The 12142-nt window shown below is 47.8% G+C and overlaps 1 protein-coding gene across 1 annotated transcript in view; it reads right to left on the reverse strand.

The window, feature by feature from the left end:
- LOC119973221 (dynein heavy chain 3, axonemal-like) overlaps nucleotides 1–12142 on the reverse strand; it is a 714697-nt gene that overhangs the window by 175944 nt on the left and 526611 nt on the right. The window contains exon 48 of the mRNA XM_038810887.1: nucleotides 1893–2064. Within this exon, the coding sequence (XP_038666815.1) occupies nucleotides 1893–2064 (172 nt within the window). The remainder of the gene's footprint in view (nucleotides 1–1892; nucleotides 2065–12142) is intronic.

The raw sequence follows: 12142 nt of genomic DNA on the forward strand, positions 1-12142 counted from the left end.
GGGTTAGATTGGATTAGGTTTGGTCAGATAGACAGAGACAGAATGGACCAAAAGTTAATAAGTTAAAAGACCAAAAGTTAAGACCAAAAGGGCCTCACGGTAGCATGGTGGTTAGCATCAATGCTTCACAGCTCCAGGGTCCCAGGTTCGATTCCCGGTTGGGTCACTGTCTGTGTGGAGTCTGCACGTCCTCCCCGTGTGTGCGTGGGTTTCCTCCGGGTGCTCCGGTTTCCTCCCACAGTCCAAAGATGTGCGGGTTAGGTGGATTGGCCATGCTAAATTGCCCGTAGTGTAAGGTTAATGGGGGGTTTGTTGGGTTATGGGTATACGGGTTACGTGGGTTTAAGTAGGGTGATCATTGCTCGGCACAACATCGAGGGCCGAAGGGCCTGTTCTGTGCTGTACTGTTCTATAAAGATGCTTTATTCCAGCTTCTGGAAGGATTGGATTGTGTTGCATTGGATCGGGCTGGATTGGTTGGGCTGAACTGTGTTGGGTTGGGTTGGATTGGGATGGGGATTGGGTTGGGTTGGGTAGGATTGGATTGGATTGGTTGTGTTGGGTTGGAGTGGATGGATTGTGTTGAATCGGATTGGGTTGCACTGGGTTGGGTCGTGTTGGATTGGATTGAGTTGGATTGGGTTAGATTGGTTTTGTGTTGGGTTGGATTAGATCGGGTTGGATTGAATTAGGCTGGACTGGGTTGGATTGGCTTGGACTGGGTTATGTTTACATAGATGATTTGGAGTTGGGGACCAAGGGCAATGTGTCCAAGTTTGCAGATGACACTAAGATGAGTGGGAAAGCGAAAAGTGCAGAGGATACTGGAAGTCTGCAGAGGGATTTGGATAGGCTAAGTGAATGGGCTCGGGTCTGGCAGATGGAATACAATGTTGACAAATGTGAGGTTATCCATTTTGGTAGGAATAACAGCAAACGGGACTATTATTTAAACGATAAAATATTAAAGCATGCCGCTGTTCAGAGAGACTTGGGCGTGCTAGTGCATGAGTCACAGAAGGTTGGTTTACAAGTGCAACAGGTGATTAAGAAGGCAAATGGAATTTTGTCCTTCACTGCTAGAGGGATGGAGTTTAAGACTCGGGAGGTTATGTTGCAATTGTATAAGGTGTTAGTGCGGCCACACCTGGAGTATTGTGTTCAGTTTTGGTCTCCTTACTTGAGAAAGGACGTACTGGCGTTGGAGGCTGTGCAGAGGAGATTCACTAGGTTAATCCCAGAGCTGAAGGGGTTGGATTATGAGGAGAGGTTGAGTAGACTGGGACTGTACTCGTTGGAATTTAGAAGGATGAGGGGGGATCTTATAGAAACATTTAAAATTATGAAGGGAATAGATAGGATAGATGCGGGCAGGTTGTTTCCACTGGCGGGTGACAGCAGAACTAGGGGACATAGCCTCAAAATAAGGGGAAGTAGATTTAGGACTGAGTTTAGGAGGAACTTCTTCACCCAAAGGGTTGTGAATCTATGGAATTCCTTGCCCAGTGAAGCAGTTGAGGCTCCTTCATTACATGTTTTTAAGGTAAATATAGATAGTTTTTTGAAGAATAAAGGGATTAAGGGTTATGGTGTTCGGGCCGGAAAGTGGAGCTGAGTCCACAAAAGATCAGCCATGATCTAATTGAATGGCGGAGCAGGCTCGAGGGGCCAGATGGCCTACTCCTGCTCCTAGTTCTTATGTTCTTATGTTCTTATGTTGGAATGGATTGGCTTGGATTAGGCTGGGTTGGGTCGAGTTGATGGTGTATTAAAGCAGAAATTATATTCCACTAATATAATAGGATGTAAAAACCAAGTATTATTCTTTATATTTTTATTGAATTAGATGAAACATTTCTGGTGTAATTAAAAATCCTGCCAGCATGCCTCACCTGTCGGAACTCAGATGTGAAGGGACCAAGGTAGGCCACCACACTGGCACTTAATAATACATCCCCAATAATGTTCTGGTACGTAGCTTCCAGATGTTCTGAAAAATTCGTCCACCGTTCTTTCTCACCTCCCAGGCCATTGATAAGCTTCTCAGAACGTTGCAGCTTCAACCTGACAACAGATAGGGCCTTGTGAGGAGGGACAGAGTGAAACAAGCAAAACCTCAAAATAATCGGAGAGAGACAAGATGTTGATCCAGTGCATTCTGAGTTTATTCACTGGACCCTGTGCTTCTGACAACAGTACCCCAATCCCTTTTCCAGCCCTGAACCCCACCCTGCCCCCTTCCACCCCAATATGACAAACATGGACCCCTCATTATTAGGATCTTGTACATTTGCTTGTTATAGGTTTCCATAGATTGTGTCATTATGGTATTTTATTTGCACGTGCATTGGGGTGTAGAGGTTGGTGTTAGAGTAGGGATCCAGATTTTGAAACAAGGCAGCGAAGAGCTGTTATTTGTTATATATTATTCTCCATGCAGGAGATTCACCAACCCACTGAGATATCAGTGGAAAGGCACAGCAAGTCTCTGAGCTTGTGTTAATATTATTCTGAGCATGGAGGCACAGTGCTTAAATCCCACTCCTAACGGTCCTACTGGGTGAATCTTAGAGCTCCAGCTCAAGGTCAATATTCAGAATCAGAGTGCAGAAGAGGCCCTTTGGCCCATCAGGTCTCCACCAACATGTGAAAAGACCATTCCCATTTATTCCCATCTATTCCCATTTACCAGCACTTGGACCATAGCCCTGAATATTATGACGTGCATGCTCTCCATGTACTTTTTACAGGATGTGAGGTAAACGCCTCTACCACCCTCCCAGCAGTACATTCCAGACCGTCACCATCCTCTGGCTAAATTTTTTTTCCTTATATCCCACTTAAACCTCCTGCACCTCCCCTTGAACTTGTGTCCCCTCGTGACTGACCTTCCAACTAAGGGAACAGCTGCTCCCTATACACCCTGTATAACCTTGTACATCTCGATCAGGTTGCTCCTCAGTCTTCTCTGCTCCAAGGAAAACAACCCAAGCTTATCCATCCTCCCTTCATAACTTAAATGTTTCATTCCAGGCAATATCTTGAGGAATCACCTTTATAACCCCTCCAGTGCAATCCCTCCTATAATGCGGTGACCAGAACTGCACACAGTACTGCTGTGGCCTCATCAAAGCTCTGTACAACTCCCAAATGACCTCTCTGCTTTTGTAATCTATGCCTCAATTGATAAAGGCAAGTGTCCCATATGCCTTTTTCACCACTCTATTAACCTGTCCTTCCGCCTTCAGAGATCTATGGGCAAACACGCCAAGGTCCCTTTGTTCCTCAGAACTTCCTAGTGTCATGCAGTTCTTTGAAAACTTCCTTGTGAAATTATTCCTTCCAAAGTATATAACCTCACACTTTTCATGGTTAAATTCCATCTGCCACTTATCTGCTCATTTGACCATCCCGTCTATATCTTCCTGTAACATGAGACACTCAACCTCACTGTTAACCAGCTGGCCAATCTTTGTCTCATCCGCAAACTTACTGATCCTACCCCCCACATAGTCATCTATGTTATTTATAGAAATTATGAATCAGAGCCCACTGGCTTCCAGTCACTAAAGCAGCCGTCCGTCATCACCCTCTGACCCCTACAACTAAGCAAATTTTGAATCCATTTAATCAAATAACCCTGTATCCCATGTGCATTGCTGTCTTTATAAATCTTCTATTTGTCAAAAGCTTTGCAGAAATCCATATATAGGGGCAGCAGGGTAGCATGGTGGTTAGCATAAATGCTAAGGTAAAGTAAGGTTAAGGGGGGGGGTTGTTGGGTTACGGGTATAGGGTGGATACGTGAGTTTGAGTAGGGTGATCATGGCTCGGCACAACATTGAGGGCTGAAGGGCCTGTTCTGTGCTGTACTGTTCTATGTTCTATGTTCTATATTACATCCACTGCACTACCCTCATCTACACACTTGGTCACGTTCCTAAAATACTCAAATCAAATTTGCTAGGCATGACCTCCCTCTGACAAAGCCATGCTGACTATCCCCGATCAAACCTTGCCTCTCCAAGTGGAGAGAGATTCTCTCCTTCAGAGTTTTCAATAGCTTCCCTTCAACTAACTCGAGACTCACTGGTCTGTAATTCCCTGGTTTATCTCTACCACGCTTCTTGAAAAGTTGAACCTTCTCCAGTCCCCTGGCACCTTCCTTGTGGCCAGACAGGAAATAAAATTTGAGTCAGAGGCCTGTAATTGTCTCCTTCTTCTGCCACAGCAGCCTAGGATACAACTCATCTGGACCTGGAGATTTGTCCACTTTTAAGCCCGCCAACATCTCTAATACCTTGACATTCCTAATATTGTATTATCAGCATTCTCAACAACACATTATGGAAAACTGAATCTATATTTTTACAACACATTGGGCTAGTGCGCAATTAATAAGGGGCAGCACAGTAGTTAATTGGTTAGCACAGTTGCTTCACAGCTCTAGGGTCCCAGGTTCAATTCCCGGCTGGGTCACTATCTATGCGGAGTCTGCATGTTCTCCCCATTTCTGCATGGGTTTCCTCCAGGTGCTCCAGTTTCCTCCCACAGTCCAAAGATGTGCAGGTTAGGTGCATTGGCCATGATAAATTGCCCTTAGTGTCCAAAAAGGTAAAGTGGGGTTACTGGGTTACAGGGGTAGGGTGGAGGCGTGAGCTTAAGTAGGGTGCTCTTTCTTTCCAGGAACCAGTGCAGACTCGAGGCCGAATGGCTTGCTTCTGTACTGTAAATTCTATGGTTCCAGCCCCACTTGGACCAGGAGTCACAACACAAATGAATTAACCAATAATTCCTAGAAAATTCCAAGGGGGGCGCGTATTAGCACAATTGCTTCACAGCTCCAGGGTCCCAGGTTCGATTCCTGGCTTGGGTCACTGTCCTTTCGGAGTCTGCACATCCTCCCCGTGTCTGCATGGGTTTCCTCCGGGTTCTCCAATTTCCTCCCACAGTTCAAAGATGTGCAGGTTAGGTGGATTAGCCGTGCTAAATTGCCCTTAATGTCCAAAAAGGTTAGGTGGGGTTACTGGTATAGGGTGGAGGTTTGAGCTTAGGTAGGCTGCTCTTTCCAAGGATCGGTGCCGACTTGATGGGCCAAATGGCTTCCTTCAGCACTGTAAATTGCATGTATGAAAAATACCCAACGTCTTTGGCCCTTGGCAGCCCAATAATTAGTCACCAAGTTTGTAAATGTAAACACAATTACTGTTTGTTCATAACAGGAACTAAAATATGCAACAAATACAACTTGCTAGTTATGTCATTTCTAATTCTTCACTTTAACTTCCCCGACCCTCTACACTAGGGTTTTTCAAACTCAGGGTCATGACCCGTGGGTGGGCCACGGCCGGGTGAGCTCGCTGTGCGATCGGTCGTGTCGCTCTCGATCATGGGAGAGGCACCCGAAAGTGGCGACCGGCTTTTAGTTGAGAATGTTGCCCATGTTTTCCAGCAGCCACAGCATTTTGCCTCGCTCCATCCGATTGGCACCCAGATTATCCAATGGGTGATTAGCTTTCCTAACATCGAATTGTTCCTCTGACCAATAGGAGGTGGAGGAGGCGGTACTTCTGGCAGTGGACAGTTGGAGATCGGGGCCTGTGAAGGACACTGAGAGCCGCCGAGTGAGCTTTGTGTGAGAGGCGAGAATGGCGGGTTACGATGCTGGCAGCCAGCACCAGTTCGCTGGCTTCCACAAGTACTTCAATGCCTACACCATCACAGGAAGGAGAAATTATGTGATAGCTACTTGTTCGTTCTTCAAAGAAGGCACCAGCAGCAATCACAGAAAATAAAGTATATGTGGTTCTCCTCTTGGCAGGGCAAATGGAATTTAAGCATCAGCATGTGAAATCTGTGTGAATGTTTGAAACCTCTGCGATTGTGTCACTATTATGGTGTATTGTAAGTCTTCACAAATAAAACTCATGGGGCCCCATGTGCTGTTTAAACAAGAAGACAATGCCGTCCGTATGCAGATCTGCCAGTGCACAGACCTGGCGCCCAGAATGGCAGATTGCCACCTCTTGACATCAGCGGGCTATCCCAGTATCGCCTCCTCCTGACGTCAGCGGGTATCCCGGTACTGCCTCCTCCTGACGTCAGCGGGTATCCTGGTACTGCCTCCTCCTGATGTCAGCGGGTATCCCAGTACTGCCTCCTCCTGAAGTCAGCGGGTATCCTGACACTGCCTCCTCCTGAAGTCAGCGGGTATCCCGGTACTGCCTCCTCCTGAAGTCAGCGGGCTATCCCAGTACTGCCTCCTCCTGAAGTCAGCGGGTATCCTGGTACGGCTACCTCCTGACGTCAGCGGGCTATCCCAGGACTGTCTCCTCCTGACGTCAGCGGGTATCCCGGTACTGCCTCCTCCTGAAGTCAGCGGGCTATCCCAGGACTGTCTCCTCCTGACGTCAGCGGGTATCCCGGTACTGCCTCCTCCTGAAGTCAGCGGGCTATCCCAGTACTGCCTCCTCCTGAAGTCAGCGGGCTATCCCAGTACTGCCTCCTCCTGAAGTCAGCGGGCTATCCCAGGACTGTCTCCTCCTGACGTCAGCGGGTATCCCGGTACTGCCTCCTCCTGAAGTCAGCGGGTATCCCGGTACTGCCTCCTCCTGACGTCAGCGGGTATCCCGGTACTGCCTCCTCCTGACGTCAGCGGGTATCCCGGTACTGCCTCCTCCTGAAGTCAGCGGGCTATCCCAGGACTGTCTCCTCCTGACGTCAGCGGGTATCCCGGTACTGCCTCCTCCTGATGTCAGCGTGCTATCCCAGGGCTGTCTCCTCCTGACGTCAGCGGGTATCCCGGTACTGCCTCCTCCTGATGTCAGCGGGCTATCCCAGTACTGCCTCCTCCTGACGTCAGCGGGTATCCCGGTACTGCCTCCTCCTGAAGTCAGCGGGTATCCCGGTACTGCCTCCTCCTGACGTCAGCGGGTATCCCGGTACTGCCTCCTCCTGACGTCAGCGGGTATCCCGGTACTGCCTCCTCCTGACGTCAGTGGGTATCCCGGTACCGCCTCCTCCTGACGTCAGCGGGTATCCCGGTACTACCTCCTCCTGATGTCAGCGGGCTATCCCAGGACCGTCTCCTCCTGACGTCAGCGGGTATCCCGGTACTGCCTCCTCCTGACGTCAGCGGGCTATCCCAGTACCGCCTCCTCCTGACGTCAGCGGGCTATCCCAGTACTGCCTCCTCCTGAAGTCAGCGGGCTATCCCAGTACTGCCTCCTCCTGAAGTCAGCGGGTATCCCGGTACGGCTACCTCCTGATGTCAGCGGGCTATCCCAGGACTGTCTCCTCCTGAAGTCAGCGGGCTATCCCAGGACTGCCTCCTCCTGATGTCAGCGGGTATCCTGGTACTGCCTCCTCCTGACGTCAGCGGGTAACCTGGTACTGCCTCCTCCTGAAGTCAGCGGGTATCCCGGTACGGCTACCTCCTAATGTCAGCGGGTATCCCGGTACTGCCTCCTCCTGACGTCAGCGGGTATCCCGGTACGGCTACCTCCTAATGTCAGCGGGCTATCCCAAGACTGTCTCCTCCTGAAGTCAGCGGGCTATCCCAGGACTGCCTCCTCCTGACGTCAGCGGGTATCCCGGTACTGCCTCCTCCTGACGTCAGCGGGCTATCCCAGGACTGTCTCCTCCTGACGTCAGCGGGCTATTTCAGGACTGTCTCCTCCTGACGTCAGCGGGTATCCCGGTACTGCCTCCTCCTGACATCGGTGGGCTATCCCAGGACTGTCTCCTCCTGATGTCAGGTGTCTATCCCAGTACCGCCTCCTCCTGACGTCAGCGTGCTGTCTCCTCTTGCTGTCCCAGGACCAAACCTTTTTAACAGGTCTTTACACCAGAAGTGGTGAGAGAGAGCAGGTTAAGCACCCGGCACACATACTGATGTCACACGATCCGTGCTTTGGCTGCAAAATCCTGGAGGAGAGATTCCTCCATTTTTAGTTTCCAGCAAGCAAGCAACAGGAGTGTGTGAAGAACTGAAGATGGGTCAGTTTGTAATAAGGAAGAGAGGGCCAGAGACACAAACAGGCCAGGATCTCACAACTGAATCTGCTGGAGTGAGCTTCTCAGGAGACTCCACGGCAGGACAAAGCACTGCTGGTGTGAGCTCCAGGGCTTCAGATGAACAACCCATTAAGAAGCTGAAATCAGAAACAAAGCAGTATAAAGATGATTTCTTGAGGTATGGCTTTATTAATTGTGCCAATGCAAATCAGGATGCAAAGCCCATGGGTGTTATGTGCAGGGAAGTATTGGCAAATGACAGATTGAACCCTCAAAGCTTCAAAAGCTAAGAATGATGAGTTCGAGAAGACACCTCTTGATTTTTTTCAAAGGATGCAGCGAGAACTTAAATCATCAACTGAAGCCCTTAGCTGAAATGTAGCATTGAATGACAAAGCAAGTGAGATCGTGAGGACCAAGCAGGCTCACCTGAAATTCGGGCAGCGTGGGTCACGAGGGTTGGCTGGCATTGGTCTCAAAGGCTGGCTGGCTGGCATAAGTCCCGAAGGATGGCTGGTTGGTAAAAATGGGTCCCGGGCAAAAAGATTTGAAAAACACTGCTCCACATACACAAGACAGACAACACATGGGTGGGGAAAAGGAGTTTAAAAAATCACAAGTAAAAGGAAGAAAGTGTTGGTTTCAGATGGTTGTTTCCAGCAGCTTTCTCCTCTTCAAACTTTGCTTTCAGTTCAAGGACTTTTACTATAGATTCATTCAGGCCTCTGCAGTTTCAGAAATACAGCAATCACAGCCTTTCTGGAGGGAGAGAGATTCTTGTCTTTGTTTGTAGCCTGCAATGGTTTTCCTGTAGATTCATTCATTCAGGTTCTCTGCAGATTCAGGAACACAGCATCACAGCCTTTCTGGAGAAAACATGGAGGAGAGCAGGATCTTGTTCCTGTGCTGCCAGGAGTCAATCTGAGCTCCAACGGGATAGGATCCAATCATGACCTGTTAACCGGTACAGTACAGCCTTTTGGGCCAATTCATTGGCCACCAGCCAATCAAACAAACCCGAGTCACATCCCATCTCTCTCTCTGGTGTCAAAAAGTCTGAAGCGCCTATTCAAACTCGCAGAGACTAGCAAATATTGTCTCTTGTGACTTTTGAATTCGTCATTCTCTCTGTTCATTGACTTAAAGATACATGTCCATTGATCACCTTTGGATCAAAAATGATAATGGCAAAATAAAATTGGAACTAAGGGAATAAACAGAAAGGACCCATGCAATATTCATATAGAACCTTTCACAACCGCAGCATTTCCCAAAATCGCAGAATTGTTATGGCGCAGGAGGCCATTCAGCCCATCATGTCTGCACCGGCTCTCAAAACAAGCAACATGACTTTGTGTTGATCCCCTGCCTTGTCTCTGAACCCCAGCACATTGTTTCCATTCAAATAATCATCTACTGCCCTCTTAGATGCCTCGATTGACCGTGCCTCCACCACACGTCCAGGCAACGAATTCCAGACCCCAACCACTCACTGTGTGAAAAGGTTTCCCCTCACATCACATTTGCTTCTTTTGTAAATCACTTTAAATTTGTGCCCTTTTGTTAATGATTCTTTTATGAGTAGGAACAGTTTCTCCTGATCTACTCTGTCTGGCTCCCTCACGATTTTGAACATCTCTATCAAATCTCCTCTGAGCCTTCTTTTCTCCAAGAACAGTCACAACCTCTCCAACCTATCCTCATAACTGAAGTTTCTCATCCCTGGAAACATTCTTGTGAACTGATGCACGATCAATTACACAAAGATGAGAGTTGAATGCAATCGAGGCTTTATTACACTAAGATGTGTGGCCTCCTAAAGCAGCTGGCGAAGTGGCTGCTGTACTGGGAGCACACATATTTATACTCCGCCTACTGGGCGGAGCCAGCAGGCAGGGAACTACCCCTGTACCTGTAGTACAGGGTCTTAACCACAAAACACCTACACCAACATCCTCTATATACAATATATACATCAGTGGTGACTACCACATGAACTTCTTCTGTACTCTCTCCTATGTGTTTACATCCTTCCTATTGTGTGATGTCCAGAACTGCACACAATATTCCAGCTGAGATCTAACTAGTGTCAGTTCAGCATAAGTTCAGCATAACCTCCTTGCTCTTGTACTCTGTGCCCCCATTAAATCCCAGAATATTATATTAACTGTTCTCTCCACCTGTCCAGTCACCTTCTATGATCTATGCACAAGAATCCAGGTTCTTCTGCTCCTGCATCCTTTTAAGAATTTTACCCCTTATTTTATATTGTCAATCCATTTCTTCTGAAATGTACCACCTCACTCTTTTGCATTTTGAACTTAATCCACCAGCTATCTGCCCACTCCACCAACTTGTCTATTTCTCTTTGAAGCTCTACGTTGTCCTCCTCAGTTTACAATATTTCCAAGTTTTGTATCATCTGCAAACTCTGAAATTGTCTCCTGCACACCAAGATCTTGATCATTGATATATATCAGGAAAAACAAGGGTCCCAATACCACCCCTTGAACAGCACCTCTACAAAGCTTGCTCCAGCTCAAAAAATATCCACTTACCATTACTCTCTGCTTTCTATTATTCAGCCAATTTTATATCCACATTGTTACTGTCACTTTTATTCCATGAGCTATCATTTTTCTCACACGTCTGTTGTGTGGCACTGTATTGAATGTCTTCTGTAAATCACACCAACAACACTGCCCTCATTGGCCCTGTTACCTCCTCAAAAAACTCCAGCAAGTTAGTTAAACACTATTTCCCCTTCAGAAATCCATGCTGGCTCTTCCTAATCAACCCACATTTTCCCAGTGTGATTATTAATCCTCTACCAAATAGAAACTTCCCCACCACTGAACTTAAACAGACTGGGTGTGTAAATGCTGGGTTTAACCTTACAGTCTTTTCTGAACAAATGCTTTACGGTCTATGAAATACTATGGAAATGTAATCACTGTTGTATTGTCGGAAACACAACAGCCAATTTGCACACGGTAAGATCTCACAAACAATCCCACCTCACCCCCACCATCGGAGAAAGTTCAAGCTTTGGCTAAATGTCTCATACACTCAGTATTACACCCGAGTGTCAGTCTGGACTCAAATCTCTGGAGTGAAATCAGAAGCCTCAGAGTGAGAGGAAGTGTCAACAATTGAGTCACAGTGAATACCTTAATGAAGATAACGAGAAGTCTAAGTACTGGAGGGAAGAGAAGAGTTTAGTATTTTCAAATGACGGGAAAATAATGAATTAGAACTTATCACAGTCTGGTGAATAGGCTCAAATGTTTGGCAACAAAACTATACTGCCAGGAGAAGCGGAGCAACTTGGATATAGGTTTTGACATTGACACACTCAAAGAGATGTTGAGTTAAAGGATTGCTAATGAGATATTTAGGACGAAGCCTTGCGACTGATCACACTAGTGAGATCTTCCGGTCCCGCCAAGGCGCACACCACCATGGGTTTTCCAGTGGTGTGGCGTAGATTCAATGGGAAATCCCATTGAAAGCAGGTAGGCCAGAGAATCGTGCCTAGTGTGATGTATAAAGAGTGGTGTATCGGGGTGATGTAGAGGGGGTGATGTAGAGGGGGTGATGTAGAGGGGGTGATGTAGAGGGGGTGATGTAGAGGGGGTGATGTATCAGGGGTGATGTATCAGGGGTGATGTATAAGGGGTGATGTATAAGGGGTGATGTATAAGGGGTGATGTATAAGGGGTGATGTATAAGGGGTGATATACAAGAGGTGATGTATCAGGGCTGATGTTTCGGGGCAGGTGTTTAAGGGTTGGTGCATAGGGGATTATGTATGCAGGTTGATGGAGGTGGGGTGATGCGAGAGGGTGATATACAAGGAGTGATGTATGCGGTTTCACAGAGATCAGGACGGCCTCTTCACTGAGCACAGAAAGAAAACCCTCTCTAGCCCCTACTCCCCATGGACATGGCACCTCCCGCCCCTCCACAAGCATCAGCCTCGGGTGTTCCTCCCTCCCAACATACATAACATGAACCCTGCCCCCAATGGGCTCCCCAGATAGTCCTCCCCTGGCACTGCCCCGGCACAGGTTGACATGATCACCTGGCAGTGCCAACCTGTAACAAGGGGAAATGCGAGGGGGCA

Source organism: Scyliorhinus canicula, chromosome 11, assembly GCF_902713615.1.
Source record: "Scyliorhinus canicula chromosome 11, sScyCan1.1, whole genome shotgun sequence".
Taxonomy (NCBI): Eukaryota; Metazoa; Chordata; class Chondrichthyes; order Carcharhiniformes; family Scyliorhinidae; genus Scyliorhinus; species Scyliorhinus canicula.